General features: G+C 39.0%; 1 protein-coding gene across 1 annotated transcript; it reads left to right on the top strand.

The window, feature by feature from the left end:
- Positions 1 to 1,361: 1,361 nt before the first annotated feature.
- On the top strand, positions 1,362 to 17,829 carry DGKE (diacylglycerol kinase epsilon). The gene is made up of 11 exons (XM_083805395.1): positions 1,362 to 2,226; positions 3,881 to 4,040; positions 4,370 to 4,489; positions 5,408 to 5,551; positions 7,494 to 7,651; positions 7,926 to 7,977; positions 8,143 to 8,256; positions 8,650 to 8,721; positions 9,242 to 9,369; positions 10,221 to 10,332; positions 10,648 to 17,829. Exons 1-11 carry the CDS (start codon positions 1,763 to 1,765, stop codon positions 10,837 to 10,839), a joined length of 1,716 nt encoding a protein of 571 aa, XP_083661521.1. The 5' UTR covers positions 1,362 to 1,762; the 3' UTR covers positions 10,840 to 17,829.
- The last annotated feature ends 111 nt before the right edge of the window (positions 17,830 to 17,940 follow it).

Genomic DNA, 17,940 nt, shown 5'->3' on the forward strand with positions numbered 1-17,940 from the left:
AGAGAGCTAGTTTCTACCTTCAGAAATGTCACCGGCCGTACATCTGAGCAGCACTATTCTGGACATAGGGCACCAGCATCACCAATTTGTGATTTGTAGGGAAAGAAATACATGTCCCTTTGAATATATCTTTTGAAACAGTCAGAATTCATCAGTGGCTGCCATACAAAGGACATAAGCAATTACCCTTTCCCCTCAGAGGGAAAGGTGCAGCACATCCCCATCCCTGCTGCACCACAGGCTGCCAGCCCATACCCTGAGCAGGGCTTCTTGTTTCTGCCTTTTCTCTTTCCTCAGAGAAGTGGTGTTCAAGCGGTTGTGTCTGTGCAGCGTTTTCTGCGCTCACAAGCTTCTGAGCAAACCAGCCAGTTTTCAGCGAAACCTGGCTGAAAGCTGTGGGTCTGTAAGAAATACTAAGAAACTAAGAAACAGAAAGTTTCAGGAAATCAGACAGGCAGGTTAGATTGAGGTGCTGTCAGTGCCCCTCAGCCAGAAACCTGCAGGGTGATCTCAGCTTTGGTGAGCACCAGAGGCTCCAGTGAACACCGGAGACCTCTCTTCAGCTCACTGGGCTGGCTGAGTTCAGCTGCTGACACCGGTACCGGGGTGTTTGTATCAGCCTGACAGCCGTGAGCTAACGTGGGGTGCCACAGGTGTAAGGACTGAACCAGAGTCGAAGTAGGTGAGAAAAACAAAGCAGAGCAGCTCAGTAGTTGGGCCTTGAAAGAAAAAATGGGCAATTCCTGGGTTCTGTGTCCCATTGTGTCATGGAACTCATGTTCATGTAAACATGTATATTGTCAAACTGTGCAGTGCATGCATTTTCCAGCATGTTTTAAGGTACTGACACCCTAAAATCCAAGAGATGTGATGTGTAGTGTATGGATTTAGGTAACTGTGAAGTATTTTGTTTTTATAGCAGAAAAAACTTGTAGTTTCTAATAACAGCAACCATTACTTTATTTTTAGAACTGTTACAGGGAAAGCTTCCCAGCACTACGTGAATGAATTTATGAGCAAAGAGCCGCTACGGGTGGGGCAGCGAAGGGACGAACACGGCGAACAAAGGGACAAAACTCAGCCAAGGGGGAACCAGCGTCCGGGGGCCGCTTGCGACAAGTCCCGCCCCTTTCTACAAATCGTGACAGAGTCGCGACATAGCCGGTGGCGGCCAGGCCCCACTTCCGGGCGGCGCCCGTTGCCTGGTAACCGCCGCTTCCGCTTCCTGCACTCTGCGCATCCCCGGCGGCCGCCGGCTCGGAGCGGCGCCCCTCGGCCCGGTGCGGCCGGCCCGGCCCCGGCTTCGGCCTCGGCCCCGGGGAGCCGCCGCCAGCAGCCGAGGGAAGCGGGCACGGGGCGAGGGAGGTCTGTGGTGGGCGGCGGCGGCGGCCCCCAGCGCATGGCCTCGGCCTGAGGGGGGGCGGCCCGGGGCCCACGGGGCCGGGCCTCCCCCGCCGAGGGGCCTGAGGGGAGGCGCGGGGCCCTTGTAGGAGCCGGAGCCCCCCGGAGGCTCCGTGCTGGGGGCGGGAGGGGGCCGGGGGGCGGCCGGCCTTGTGCTAGGCGGTGGCAGAGTCCCCGGTACCAGGCCAGCGGCGGCATCCCTGTGCTGGGTGCCGGCTGTGAGGGCACGGAGGTGCTGAAGGAGGGGTTAGAAGATGTTTCACGAAGCTGCTCGTTGGCTGCTGGAGCCAGGCAGCCGTTCCCGGGTTCGCCCGGCTGTCTTCTTGAGGGGTTAGGCTGGGAAGACCGAGCTGGGTGAGGAATGGCAGGCACGGAGGGTAGCAGCAGCCCTTCCTCCTCGTCCTCGGTCGTCGCGGACTGGAGCTTGGTGTTTTGGACTCTGTGCTCCGTCATCGTGCCGGTGCTGATCACCCTGTGGTGCAGCTTCCAGCGGTCCCGGCGGCAGGTGCTGAGACGTGACATCTTTCGCAAGAGCAAGCACGACTGGCACTACACCGATCTCTTTGGGCAGCCCTCCTACTGCTGTGTGTGTGCTCAGCACATCCTCCAGGGTGCTTTCTGCAGCTGCTGTGGGCTGCGTGTCAGTGAAGGATGCCTAAAGAAGGCTGACCAGCACTTTCTCTGCAAGGAAATTATGATGAGGAGTGATGGTAGAGCCCGCAGCTCTATGCCGCATCACTGGATCAGAGGCAACGTCCCACTCTGCAGCTACTGTGTGGTATGCAAACAACAGTGTGGCACACAGCCCAAGCTCTGTGACTACAGGTACTGCAAGGAAGTTTGGTTTTGTATGGGGAAATGTGATGCTACATCCATGTTTAATTAACTGCGTTCTTTTTAGAACACATTGCCACAAAAACAATTTGAGAGAACCTAAAATGAAAATGGGTGCTTGTGGGTTACCTGAGTCATAGATTAAGGGCAGGATACTGCATCTTCGGTCTACCCGTTCTCTTGCTTGCATTTCTCCATAATGATGTGCTAGCTAGTGTATGATTACATCTAAAAGGCAATGTCTAAGAGAGCTTATATTTTTACGGGACAGTCCTAAAAAGGTTCTAATGCACATGTTGTTTGTACAGTGAATAGCCTGAGCAATTTCAGTGGCATAGCATGCATTTCAGATTGCCAAAATGTGCGTGCATCTCTGCAAAACTGGCATCTGCTTAGTGCAGCTAGAACAAACAACCCTCCTATAACTGGTGTTGTGTTTTGTTTTGTTTACCTTTTTAAAGATGCTCAAAAGAAGCTAATTGAAGTTCTTAAAAGTTGCTGTAATATAATCTGTAGTTACAGTTTGTAGTAAGAATGATAAAAAGTTTTAAGAAATTGAAGGGCTCATACTGTCATCAGTAAGGTTGCTTGTAAAGTTGTTGGCATGGCACACAGTGGCATGTTAGGCTAGAACATAGAAGTAGTGGCGCACATCCTGTGTAAAGTGTGACCTCTGCATTCTCAAAGGATGTCTGCTTTTGCTCTATTTCTGTGTGATACTGTGAAATAGCATGGTAAGTTAGCACAATTCCATCATACGTGAGCATACTGTCAGAAACAAAACCTTGAGAGAGTGTGTATATGAGAGCAGGAAAGGAACAGGATTCTGAATGCAAAAGGAGGCAGAATGAGAAAAGCAGACAATAACTGTCAATAGTCCCTGTCTACAGTACAGGGCAAGTATCATTGCTTCCCTAGTTGTGTGCTGGATTAAGCAGAAGGACTCCAAAAATAGCTTTCACAGCTGCTTAAACCAAGGCTTTGTAGCAAATGAAGATTAACATTTTGCAGAGGCTGGCAGGAGGTATTGCAGTATTCCCTCTTGTTCTAGTCTGTTTGCCAGGGCAGCTCTTAGAGTAGGTCAAAAAGCTGAGCAATTTTGCATAGCAAAATCCCATCAGCCTTGCACAGTACTGTGTAACCTTTTAGGTTTCAGACCTAAGGGGTATTATCACTTTTAGGAAATTTATCACCAAAGTCAATTAATGGAATTAGTAACACTTGAAATTATTAAACTGAACTCTAGTGTGTGCTTTTTAAGGATGGATAGGAGTTCAGTTTCTCATCCAAGCTTTCAGTGTAACTGCTGCATACAGTGCAAGATGGTATTTGTAGCACTTGAGTTTTGGAGATAAAAATAGTAGAGTTAATTTAAAACTGGTATCTCTATTTATCAGAATGCAACTGTTTTTCTAGACTTTTGAGGACATGATCAAGTTATGTAATTTTCTTTAGCCAATACGTAGTCACTTGAACTTCCAGAGAATGCATGCTTTTCTCTATAATGTGCTTAAAATATTACTTATAACAGTGAGTGTAAGCATAAATAGTTCTCAGAAATTAGTCTCTCTTTCTAAAACACATAAGCAAAATTTGTGTCATTTGTTTGAGGATTTCTCTTGATTTTTTTTGGTCTTTTTTCCAGATGTGTGTGGTGTCAGTGTACTGTACATGACGACTGCATGCTGGATTGTTTAAAGATCGAGGAGTGTACATTTGGAGAATTCAGAGACTTAATTATTCCACCATACTACTTGTCCACAGTCAACCAGCTGCGTAAAGACAAAAGAACCGATTATGAAAAGGTAATTGTCTTCTGCTTCTTGTTTTTATAATGTATTGTCTGGCTTCTGTTTTTTAATAAAACTGGAAAACTTGATAAAGATGTAGGAAGTTTTGTTTGTTTGTTTTTTACATCACAAGAACTGAGCTTATAACGCTGTAGCATTTGTTCTCCCAAGCATTGTAGAACGAATCTTCAGCCTTTGTGTTGAAAGTATTTGTTTGTTTTGACTACATCAGACTAATTGGTAACTTCCTCATTTCAGCACTTGGAGGGAACTGATTATGAAGCAAGGCTTTAGACATTTTCAAACGTGCAGTGTTTGTGTGACTTACCGTCATCTTTTTGCAGATAGTACCTTATGGCAGAAAGCACTGGATCCCAGTAATCATACTGGCTAATACTCGTAGTGGAAACAACATGGGTGAAATTTTACTGGGAGAATTTAAAATTCTGCTGAACCCTGTTCAGGTAATTACAGTGAAAAGCCACTATAACTAAGTAACAGTTTAAATTAGAATCAGCATCACTTTACTTCCGTAATGGTAGTAGGATCTTTTGGAAGGTCAGTAAAGGAAACAAATTCATGCAGTTTGTTTTAGAAAGAATAAGGTTGTGTGGAGAATAAAAATTCAGAGGCCCCCCCGCTTCCATGTTTTTTCTGGTTCTTTTAATAGTTGTGCAGTTTTCTATTTATAGTAGTACATCTAGTAATTCTGCTTTGATAGTCACGTGCTTATTAACAATATACTTTTTTTAGAAATTGAAATATTTAAATCTTCTTAATTTGGAATGTGTGTTTAAATCCTCGCTTTACTTGTGAAAATGTGGGTGTTTACAGTTGCTGTTTTGTGTTGTTGCTTTCTCTTTAAAGTCCACTTGAGATGGCACAGGATGTTGACGTTACGCCAATTAGTTGTTCCTTGGATTTCCTGGCTGTACCTTAATATTCTCCCTTTGAAGTTTAAAACTGAATCTTAGAATACAGACTAATAGAAAACACTACACATTTGTTTTAAATGCATCCCAGTAAGGCTTTACAAAATAAACCTCTTTGTATCCTGAATATTTTAAAGTAACTTTTATCTGAAGCCTTTCATCTTTACAAAACTCATGAAAATGTTACTAGATACAGACTTGTCTTAGTACTTGGTCAGCTTGATTTATCAATGGCTGTTATTCCTAGCAAAGCAGCTGGAGCTATTTTGTGACTTCAGGTGGCCGAATCCTGCTCATAAAAATAAAAACAGCTTAATTGCTTATGTAATGTTATAAATAGAGAATGTTTGTTTTACATTAGAATAAACATCTTGAAGTTGTTTACCTGTGAGGCAAATCATGAGTCATGTTTTGTGAACCTGTGGAACTCCTTATTTTCCTTTATTCTAGGTTTTTGATCTAAGCAAAACTACGCCTGCTAAAGCACTCCAACTTTGTACCTTGCTGCCTTGCAATGCTGTCAGGGTTCTTGTCTGTGGTGGGGATGGTACAGTAGGCTGGGTCCTGGATGCAATTGATGAGATGAAGATAAAGGTATTGTGTTTCAAATTAAAGGGTATCTTATGGTGAAATGAGTTTTGGAGCTGCTGAATTGTTACACCTTAATCTTTTACCTGCATTTATTGTTTTCATCTTCCTGAATAAGCCTACAGAGAAATATTTGCAGAATTGCTTATTCATATCAGGGGCAAAACCACATCTTGTAATAATGCATTTTTTCCTGTAGCTCAGGAAAAATATGTAAAAGCTTTAGAATTAAAAATTTATTTAAATTTGTTTTTTTCTGTAGAACAAGAACAGATGCAGGACATTTTTATACGTTGTTCTTCTTTGTCTAAACAGACATTTTGCTATCAGTAGCCATTATTAGTAATGCCAATCTGCTCTGTTTATTTCTCCCTAAGCACTTTTATAATAACCTTGTAATTTTTGCCAGCTACAGTGGTTATATTGCCAGTGCATAAATGAGGGCTGTAATGTGTTTTTACTACTTATGGTGTATTCTAAAGATCCTATCAATCTGCACTCATCCATTAACAGCAAATAGAAAAAACATGCTGTATGTTTGGTGTTGATTTGAAAGGGAAGATGATCCAATTTACAGGGTACTGCTAAGAACCCATGAGAAGATTGAGAGTAAAGAATACCAGGGCTCTTGTACTTTACCTAGTAATCTTTTACTCTAGTGATGTAAGAAAGTCTTCCTTTATCAATATCTCTTTTTTGTCTGTTTTGGCTGTGAATCAATTGCAGCATTTTTAGTAGCTTTATTTTTTTGATGCTGCTCTCATGTTAATGCATGAAATGTCGTCATTGAAGGCCATTATTATAACTCCATACATAATCAAACTGAGCTTCTTTGAGACTTTTTATGTACTGATAAAGTAGAAATAGAACGAAGAACTATAAAGCTAAACTCATATGGGTATGTGGTTATTTGGTCTTGGACACTTGATATATTGTCCCCAGAGCCAATATAATTGATGAAATCTGTGGTCTTTGCTACAAGGTATTCAACTGAGGCATTGGAGTTACGTAGATACCATTAAGATTATTAGCAAAACCTTTTAATTATCAGCAGTAGATTGTGTGCTCCCTTCATTTATCTTGAATCTCAAATCCAGGTTGCCTGGCAGAAACCTCTTGTTGAAAAGTAGTAACCATAATGCCACATTTTCCAAGTATTTTTCACAGCTGAATGTCAAAGGTCATAGTACGTCTGAAACAATTATTCATGCTTCTGTGGTAAAGAGAGCAAAGACCTGTGCTGAAGTGGCTGTTTTGAATGTTTGTTTCTGACACTTGCTGTGTGATCTACAGAGGTGATTATCATCTGCTCCATCTGTTCATGACAGATAAATTTCTGTGTGTATGTTGCAATTTTGAAACTTAGATACTGACTTTGCTTCGAGTGTGTGAATTTCTGTCCACAGTTGAAATGCTCTAGTATTACATGCATCAGTTTTATTTAGAACTAACATCAATTCAGTCTTTTAAGAGCCTTTTTGTTGCTCACTGTGGTCCACAGCCTCATGTGTTCTTTCTGTCTCTAGGCATTCATAGCAGAGCACTTCCCCAGAGGCATATGCAACAATAGTGTTAGTAACTTACCCATACCCATGGTTGCAGCAAGTAGAAAATTAGGAAATCAGATGAGAAGTTCAGGCTTCTGCTTCCAGTTCCAAAGCTTCGTTCTTCTGAGGGGATGCTCTGTTGGGTATTAGTAATGCATTGTGGGTTTTTTTGTTTTACTTTTTCTCCTCACAATGGCTTAACATTTCCTTTCTTTACATTATCACTACCATAAGTACTTAAATGGGCCACCTGCTGTACTAGTACTGCCAGCTGTATCACTGCTCGATGTAACAAGCTCATCTGAAGATTAACAATGTTTATCAAACTTGAACATTTAGGGTGAGAAGGTAGAAAATGAATGCTAAAAATATAGCTAATATGCAGTGTTTTTGTGTCCTAGGGGCAAGAACGCTTTATTCCACAAGTTGCTATTTTACCTTTGGGAACAGGTAATGACCTGTCTAATACACTGGGCTGGGGTGCAGGTTATGCTGGAGAAGTCCCTGTAGAACAAATCTTACGAAATGTCATGGAGGCAGATGGAATCAAACTAGACAGGTAAGTAACAGTGAAAAGATAAATTCTATATAGCCAAGTATTACTGTAGGTCTACTGCTACCCCATTAAAGCAGTATATGTAAAGTACACAGTGGATTAGGGAACTGCAGAATAACTGAGGTCCAAAATTAGTCTTTATTTAGTTTTTCTGCAGTGCTTAACTCTTTTATAATGTAGCTAAATCTGAATCTTTAGAGATTCATAACTACAGCTTTGATACTAAGTGAGAATAGTTTGTCTGCCATACGTCTAAATAATGGCTGTTGTTTTTCAGATGGAAAGTTCAGGTAACAAACAAAGGATACTACAATTTAAGGAAACCAAAGGTATGGCTTGTGATTATAAATATGGGTTCTATGGAATAGCTGTATCATTTTCTGTTTACCTGCTTTATGTTTTTTTCTGGTTACCTGCTTCCCATTAAACATACTGACTCTTAAATCCTAATAATAATATTTCAGAAGGTCATAAATAGAAATTCTCTCTTACAGGTGTTCACAATGAACAACTACTTCTCTATAGGACCTGATGCTCTGATGGCTTTAAATTTCCATGCTCATCGTGAGAAGACTCCCTCTCTGTTTTCCAGCAGAATTATTAATAAGGTATGTTTCATAAAGTGACACTTTCACCTTCTAGTTGCCGACTTGACTTAAGGCTATTTTTGAAGACTCATCATGATTATTTTTCTGCATAATGTGACAGAAGTTCTTCCAATTAAATTGTAGTTTCATCTTAATTTCTATCGGATTTTCAACTCTTAGGACTCTTAGTCAAGGACTGCATTACTCTGAAATAAAATATGTCTTCAGATGTTAATGAACTGCAGAGATATAATCTCTCTGCACAGCTGCCTTGTTGTGCAAACGTTACATATGCATTTTAGATGATAAGCTTTGAAGAACCATAACTATACATGAGCATTTAAAATATATTTCATATTTATTGTCTTTTTTAACAGTGCTTTCTGTTCTCCCTTGTTTTTGTTTGTTTTGCAGGCTGTTTATTTTTTTTATGGAACCAAAGACTGCTTAGTACAAGAATGTAAAGATCTTAACAAGAAAGTTGAGGTAAGTTTTTTAACTTAATTGTTCTTTGGACAGTCAGGGAAGTAGAGAAATTTGTCTTGTGAAAGGAAAGGAAAAAAGCTGCAGTTTACATCTATATGATACTTGTGTGAGGATAGCTCTGGATTCAGTGGAAATTTTTTGATGTTCCAGGCTCCTTTGCTATTTGCAACTTTATTTGTGGAATTCATGCCTTCGAGCTTACTGAAAATTACTAAAAACTTTTCTGGTCTTGACTCGGATCTCTGAGTTCAAATACTGATACTGAGATGAAATCTGTACTAGAGAATTAAATAAGTGAGAGTTCATTTTTCTTTATTAACAGAAATTGATTACAGGTTGTGTAGTCAGAAATCATTTTTATTTAAGTATGAAAAGAAAACGTTCTATTTGTACAGGGCCAATTTTGCTCACAGATGGTTTTTTTCTTCAAGTGGAGGCCTATTAGACAAAGAGAATAATTAGCTTATGTCGAAGTACTGAATTTCATTCATGGTAATTAACTTCTGTTTGTCTTTTAAAGCTAGAGTTGGATGGTGAGAGAATCGAGTTGCCCAATTTGGAAGGCATCATTGTCCTGAATATTGGATATTGGGGAGGTGGCTGTAGGCTCTGGGAAGGAATGGGTGATGAACCTTATCCCTTGGCAAGGTATGCAGTACCTCTTTTTTTTTTTTTTTTTCCTTTTAATAGTTCTTGTGGTGTAAACAATTCCCCCCAGTAGGCTGTGCTTACATAATAAGTCTTGTCTGAAAGTCAGGATTCTTTTTGTTAGAGACTAGAACTAAGTGCATCCCATGCGTCAGGTTTGACCTTCTCAAAACATCCGGCCTGATTAAGCAATAGGGTTGAAGAGACTATTAGAAACAGCCTTCAAAATTAGAAGATGCTTACATCATGGAAGTCAAATTTTTGTTGCCTTATTATTGCTCTATATTTTAATTAGTATTAAGACATGTTCTTTTCTAGTCTGAAATGGATGTAAATGGATGTAAGTTGGCTGGAGCAGTGCTAAATTGTGGGCACATGAGATTTTCACTCTTACGACTTCCTTCTTTAGAAAATGCTTATGAGGCTGAATTTCTTAAAATTATTTGGCCAAAGTTCTTTGCCAAAATCTAGGAAAAAAAAAGGCAATTAAAAGATTTTCCTGTGGATTAATAAGTGACTAAAAAGACAGCAAGACAGAAAAGTTTACAAATTTCTGAAGTGGAAATCCACCAAGGGCCTTAAATGTGCATTATGAGTTTTGGAAAATAATATATGCATGATTGCCAGTAACTGTGTAGGGTGTACCAACCGGAGCATTGCTCTGTACTTGGCCTGCTTTTGTACAGCTGTGCTTGCTATTGTGCGACTTACTATTCAGCAGGAAATAAATAGTTCAAACATTTGTAGATTAACAGTTGTCTTCTTTATAGTAACAGATAAAAGACTAATATTTGGATGGGCATTTCAGAGTTCATGAACATCACTAAAAGGTCTGCTTTCTTAATTCGTAGACATGACGATGGACTTCTGGAGGTTGTTGGAGTTCATGGTTCTTTCCACTGTGCCCAGATTCAGGTGAAACTAGCAAATCCTGTTCGTCTAGGGCAGGCACATACTGTAAGGGTAAGTATTATTTATAAACCTGTTTCCCTAATTTTTTTTCAATACGCAGCATACAATTTCAAGCACTCAGCTGTATGTTCTAAAGTTGCATTTTGCAGTTGAGCGGGATGCTTCTTTTGCGTAATAAATTTAATTATGTTATAATTAGCAATCCTCTGTTGCTGTGGTTAGTAACCTATGAGTACAACTAATTATGTACTAAGTTTCTCCCTGGCTGATCTCAGACTGTGCAGCATCAGTACGTTGTAGTTATAAAAGGGATCTTCAGAGCTACATTTAACTGCTATGATTGTGTGTTCTTCTGTTTAATACTAGCTGATCTTGAAGAGTTCAAAGATGCCAATGCAGGTGGATGGAGAGCCGTGGGCTCAGGGGCCATGCACTGTTACCATAACTCATAAGACACATGCACTGATGTTGTATCACTCGGGTGAACAAACAGATGACGACGCTTCCAGCGTGTCTGAGCAAGAGCACGTGAGAGAACAGACAGATGAAGATGTATAGGTTTTGTGGAATGTAATGTAATACAAAGAAGAACTTCAGCCCATTAAAAACACTGAGAACATTTAACCTAGATCAAGGATTGCGCTGTAAGGTTCATACTTGTAAATGAACCAGGGTCGAGGAAAAAGCCGTGCTTTCACATTCATGAAAACTTTCGCAGCTGAATTACCACAACTGCTTTGCCTTTTAGATTGATAGTGGTACCCAGCCTTTCTAGCTGGAGGAGCCAGTTACTCTGTCAGGGAAGGACCAGATACAGAAGCCCTTCCTTGTTGTGGAATCAGATCTTCTGCACGTATACAATATAGTATGCAAAAATTTTGATACCCTTGAAAAGAGGAACAGTTGGAGTTCAGCCTGCTTCCACCTGTTGTTTTCCCCAGGAATGCTTCCAGAACAGAAAAACAGACCAAGTAAAATGTGGGCTGTTTTTTTCTGTCAACAGCCTGCTGGTCCTGTCTGCCATCTCTTCTTGGGAGTAGGACAAACTCTTTTTTGTGCACCTGTGTGTGCAGTACATACCTAGTAGGTTTGACTGGGAGGGTGGAGATGTGGGGGCTCTTGGAAAGGCAGCTAGCAAGGAAAGGTGGCTTTGGACCAAAGGTTTCTGGAAAAGGTCTGTCAGCAAATAACTTTTTCAGTGGCTTTGTAAGCCATAGATGGAGTATTCCCGAGTACCCAAGATACAAGTTCAAAGTAGTTGTACCATGACTTGCACTGAACGATCCTGTGACTGACTGCTTCAGTTCAGCAAGAGATTAATTCTAGTTTTTGTAAATAGTAACATATTGTAGTTCTAGAGGAGGCTTCTTGGAAGAAGACTTGGAGCTGTCTGTTTTAGCTGTGTATAGGACAGTTTTAAAGAAGTAATGATAGCTGGCAAATCTTTTTTTTTAAGAGGCTTGTTAAAGATCTTGCTTTGTCGTTACCTGGAAACAATCAATAGCAAGTCAGTCTGTTAACTGTTTCAGTTTGAATTGTGGAGGTTGAGAGCTAGGTTTGCAGAGGTTAGCAAGTTCTTTTGTTCACGTGTATCATTTGATGTGCATGTGGGGGGAAATGGAAACGTTTGTTTTCTGACTGGCTCTTAGGGGGGTCAAAGATACTTTGGCCCTGAATCTTCATTTCTGATGTGAATACAGGGCCAGGAAATGGTTAGTGGCCTATACTGACAGTAAAGGTTAAGAACACACACACCAGTACATGTAAACGGTCAATTTGACATATCTGAAGCTTCTCAGGTTCAAAGCTTCTCAGGTAAAAACATCTTCATGGCTAACAGAAGTAAAAACCTGCTTCCTTTTTTGTTTTGTTTTAGAGGTATTTTAAGCCTGCAGCAGGTGAGAGCTATGAGTTAAGATTTGAAGTTTGTAACTAATAATTCAGTTAAGTCCAGTTGAGTTCTTGAATAAGAAGAGAATTTATACTGAATGTATGTTGCATAAGCTAAGATCATAAGAGAAGTTGAGGGACATTGATCATAGCTTGGAATGTTGCTGCTTTTGTCAAATTCCTCCAGTCACTATTTTTTTTCATGCTAACTGAAAGCGAAACCACTGGGTAAAGTAGACTGTGTTTCTAGGTTTTGTAAAATGAAACTGTTTTTCAGCAATCTATAAAACAAAGTTTGCATTAACAGTGAAGGAACTATTTATATTTTAAAATAATTTATTTAAGCCTTGGAAATGTTAGTATTTTTAGAGCCTTCAATTGTAGTCCTCTTTGGAGAGCATTTTTAAATTGATGGTATTCACTCTAGAAAGTGTACATGCTAGATCTTAAAATACTACTGATTGCCAGTGAATTTATAGTTGTCTGGATATGCGACCAGAGTGTAACGAACTGTAAAACAGAAGCCACTTGTAAATTCCATATTCATTAGCCTCCCACACCTCATCTTAATTATTTTATAGTATGTAAATACAGAGGACAAATTTATAGTTAAGTCTATATTAAAAGTATTTAAAATACGCAAAAACATGCGATGTTAGATAAATTTGGTATCCTGACCTTTTTTGTTGTTGTTGTTATGGAGGTTCAATTTGTATTGTAGCTTCAAAAGTCTTGCTAGTTATTTATTTTTACTTGGATAATTTACAGACATTAGCATCCCAAAAATACTTAAGTTCTGTGCTGTGGTTCTCATGTAACTATTGTTTACAAACAACTGACAAGTCTCTGGAAAAGCAGGGTATGTGCTATGAAGGGCAGTATTTTGTCTACTTAATTTAAACTATTCAGAATGCAGTTTAAAGAACTACCTAAAGTTGATCAGATGATTATTCAAATTATTTTATAGTTTAAGACTCCTTAACAGTTAAGAAGTTCACTTCTTAAACTCCCAACGTCCTGAAAAATATGTGACGTGAAGACTTTGAAAGCTTCCTTTTTTTTTCTTTCCTCCAGTAGGTGAGCTGACTTTTCCACATCGGTTTTGCCTGAATGTGTACCAGCGGTATTGTACTATGTTTGTGCAGACTAGATCCTCACACTTACTGCAGATTGTTAGGAATCCAGTCCTAAATGTGTGAAATACTATTTGGGAAATGCAAATATATCTAACTGGGCACTTTTGGGGGAGAACCCCTGAGAAATGGTCTTGTTTGTATTGGACAGATCATCATCCCCATCTTGCATGTGGAAGTGAAAAAGTTTGTTTCAACAAACTGACTCTTGGTGAGCACAGGAAACGGTAGGCAGCATGTGTAGCCATTTTAGGCATGGAAAGCCTCTTGTAAAATTGTATTTATGGTATGGAGAATATTCTGTAAGTATCCAGTTCCTAAACAGATGTGTGGTCATCCTTCTATTATAATTATATCTTTGTCATATGCATGACGAAAAAAAATATTTCTAAACGTACGATGTTAGCACTAGAATCTGCTGGGAAGTCTTGCTGTTTCCAACACACCATCCTTTGATTTGCATGTGTCCTCCTTTCCAGTATGTTGCAAATTGTCCTAAAGTTGTTTTTAGTCCAACTTCAGAGAGCACATATATATGAGCAACAGGCTCCCAGATTCTAATGCTGACGTAAATGAACTTCTCTAACTTTAAATATAGCTGTAGTTGCTTAATGTCATGTGTGTTGTGGCTGTAAAACTGCTACATGTTTTTTTTAATGTTGGAGGTGCATAAAGCACCAGTACAAATAGCTACTGTATAGATAGCTCCTCTGAAAACAGATCGGAAACCTGAAAATACTGCAGTACGTCCTTTACCCAGAAGAGGGTACTCTGCAGCTGATCTCATGTCCTGCGTGGAAGGATTCTCCCTTGCCCTCTTACTGATTAACATTGGGGAAAATAGTGACAAATAATGAATAGTTTCTTCTGGCAGTCTTCATACAGTATAACTTTGCATAAAATGTGTAGAGTGAATAATAACATAAATTGTCAAGCACTCAAAAGTGAATTTACAAAATCTATTTTGAAGTTTTATTGCAGTATAGGCTACCTTAACAGAAGTTTGGTCAGATGCTGATAATTTCCTTTATTGTAGGTTCTCAATCCTGTGAAATGCAAACAGCAAACTTTAACTTATTTGGAGAGTCTTTCTGTGTGTGAGCTTCCTGCCTTACTCAAACCTAGTTTGTTTACATGTTCATTGAGGCGGTATGTGTGCGCATTTCCATATGCGTAGAGATTTTTGTCATAGGCTTTGTTTTTACTTTTTCTTATCCTATACTTTGAGCAATTCATAGCAGGGTTAAACTGTTTCAAATACCACCTGCCTTTTGTATCTTTATCCTTGTATGGACTATTTAAAAAGGTGTCTGAAGTCCAAAGGTGCATTTTTCATCTTTAAAAACAGCTGAGGTGAATGGCAACCACATTCAGCTTTGTTTTCTTTCTACTGCGATTGAGATTTGTTTCAAATTACTTTAAATTGAAGTTATGCTCAAATTTTAATATTTTTCTCAGCTCTGTTATGAATTGCATTTCATTTCCTTAATGTAAAAATGGTATAGCTTAATTTATGCACATGATAATTGTGTATGTTCAGTTTTCTGTTGCCCCTTCATAGTTTTGTGTTTTCAGGTCTTGCTTTTCTTAGGCACTGAGTAACTAGGAACACTGTTTACTATAGTTAGAAGCTTTAAGTACTCTTCTTGGAATACGGACTTGAGTTTCTCCTGGTTGCATGAGAAAATGCTACCATGTTTGAACACGCTTAGAGAAAATTGTCTTCTTAAAGCGATGTTTATAGCAAAAGTTTAAAAAATTTTTATATATATAATTTCAGCTGATTCAGATTGAGACTTTGTTCCCTCGTACATCTTGTCTTGACAGCATTTGCAACTATTCAGTAAGTACTTTTTTCCCCTCAGTCATTTTTCTCATTTTTAGCTGGCATACTTTAGCTAAAACATCAATTGGGACAGTGTCAGAAGCTCTGCTGAAACAGGATACTGAGCTTCTCTTCTGTTTGTTTTATACTTTATGCCAGCTGGTTTGTCAGAAACACAAACTGGAATGGTTTCACACAGCATATTTGTAACCCACCTTTTTTGCCCTTTTCAGTCACCTTAATTTCTAATTTACTCAGACTGACACCTGGAAAATATTAGAACGGGCACCTCAGGTGTAGTGTTCCCTGTCCTCCAGACCTGTTTTGAAAGTACAGTTTTTGCTTTTTGCCACTGGGGAGGAATCTCCACTTTCTCCACAGGTTCTCTCAGAACTAGTAGTTCTAAGTTCTGGTTTAGGTTCTGCCAGTTCCTTCTGGGTCTACATTACATGCACTGATGCTCACAGCTTTTTAGTGTATATTATTGTATCTAACTGGTTTAAAAAAAAAAGCACTGTACATTAGCTGTAAACAGCATAACAGTATCAATGCTACAATGCTTCTTCTTTTTTACTTAGGAACAAACACTTCTTGGTAGAGCAGCACTGTAGCCTAACTGGTTAATATACATGTAAGAGTAGGACACTTAAGAATCTTTGCATGTGTTCGAACTGAAAATCCTTTTTTGTTCTGTATTTCATATCTAGTATTAGCAGTTTTCTTTTTTAAAAGAAACAAGATTGTACTTGGTTAAGAGTAGACTAGGATATCTTTAGATTTAAAAATGCTAGTAGCATCACTGATCCTGTTGAATGTGAACCACTTGTTTTAAAATGTTCCGACTTTTCTGAGGAACTGTAGCTGCTTCCTGAACACGGGAATGAAATGAGAGACCACTTTTTCATTTAGCAATTAGGTAGATTGAGAGAATTTACACATTCAGTATTTCAGTGTTGTTTAGGCTGCAGTTCTAAAAGCATGGCAGATCAAAATATCTCACTAAGAATGCTGAATACCCAGTTCAGGTTTTGGTCATCTCAGGGAGAGACTTCTGGCTGGAGTAAAGCCACATGCCTCAACTAAACCTAGTGATGTTATGGTGACTTGCATTAGCTGAGGATCTGGCTTTTACTGTTTGAAAGTATGAATGTATTCAAAATTTTACTTTGTTTTTCATTAATGCTACCCTGTTTGCTGTATACTCTTATTGTTGTATGTAATTCATTTGTTTATTTGAAACTTATTTGCAGATTTCAGCATAAATCACTTTTTTCTTAAGAGTAAGTGGGAACTAATATTGTGAGTTTATTGCATTGTCTTTGAAGTTTACATCCCTCAAAAGCCATTTTGTCTGCTACCAACTATTGTAATCCTTAGAGTACCTCCAGCCATCTTCTCTTTATAGGATTTTTATAGTTAAACAGAACGGATTTTTATTTTTGTAGCTTGTAACTTCAATATGTATACTAGTTATTTCTATTTAGTAATTAGTGATCAGAATACTGTAAAAATGTGACTCTTAAGAGCTGTAACTTTAAATTAATAACTACTTAAATGAAAATACCAGCATGTTAAAAGTTTTTTAAAAAAAAAGTTATTCTTTAGCTTGGAAATACTGTGATGCTGTGACTTGGAATTTGTATTGAATGTGTTCATGCATATTCTGAAATTGCACTAAAGGGGAAAAAATGAGCTTAAAATGCAAATAATAGATGAAAAGGTAGAATTTTTAACATTTTTTTCAACCAAGGAGGATTACGTTTGGGATTTGGTGGTTTCTTGTGGGTATTTTTGTGTTGTGTTGTTTTTTTTTCCTGCAGAGCCCTAAAGCAGGAATGATCATTGCACCTGACAAAACAGTTGTTTCCCTATGGTGCAGTTTAACACACATGTATTACTTAGTGTCCAACCTCAGCAAAAGCCATTTGCGCCTTTCCCACCTCTCTTCTCAGAAAACAAAATCTTAGAGCAAAACTGAATGCTCGTAGTCATAAAGTACATGAGATCTTACTTCCAAAAAAATAGCCAGGCAACATAATATTGAACCTCCAATGCAAATTTTTAAAGACAAAAGTTGTTACATTTTTTCTTTACATTGTGATGCTTTCAAATACAAAATTGTTTTTTCTTTCTTTAAAAGAAGGCAGGTAGAAATGGGAGGATAAGGAGGTATTCATGTACAACTCCTACTCACAAAAGCTGGGAAATGTGTCCTTTATTTGCTGTGTAGGCACACAGCAAGTGTGATTCTAGAACTCTGCATAAAGCTCTGCTTTGTTTGTGCTCTTACTGGCTTAAGCCCTTATTTCTGAAGCAGGTGGTACTAGCATTGGCATATGAAATAGTGACAGGTTTACTCAAATTATTACATGTGGGTGATATGTATTATTTGAGTAATTGGGCCAAGTTTTGTGTATAGGCTCCATCAGGTTCTGAGGTGGCACTCCACCTTAACACAAGTGAAACTGAAGAAAACGTTTGTGTTTAGTCAATAGTATTGTGGCCTATTTCTTGTGACTTAAGCTCCCGGAAGGCTCTTTTGAGAAACATCTGCTCTGTATTCTTCATAGAAGTTTGCAACTATAGATTTTTCACAGTACTGACTCTGTTACTAAATTTCCTAATGCATCTTTTTGTTGTCGTTATTTGTACTGTATTTCTCTGTAGACTGAAGTGTGTGGATTAAAGTATTTAAACTCAGTTTTTCCTGTTCCTCACTATGCACAGAAGCAAATGTGAGTTTTTGAATCCATAACAACCTAGTGATGAAGACTGCTGCCTGGCTTTAGGGGGCTGGAGTATGATAAGCTT

The sequence above is a fragment of the Anser anser genome (assembly GCF_964211835.1).
Source record: "Anser anser genome assembly, chromosome: 19".
Classification (NCBI taxonomy): Eukaryota; Metazoa; Chordata; class Aves; order Anseriformes; family Anatidae; genus Anser; species Anser anser.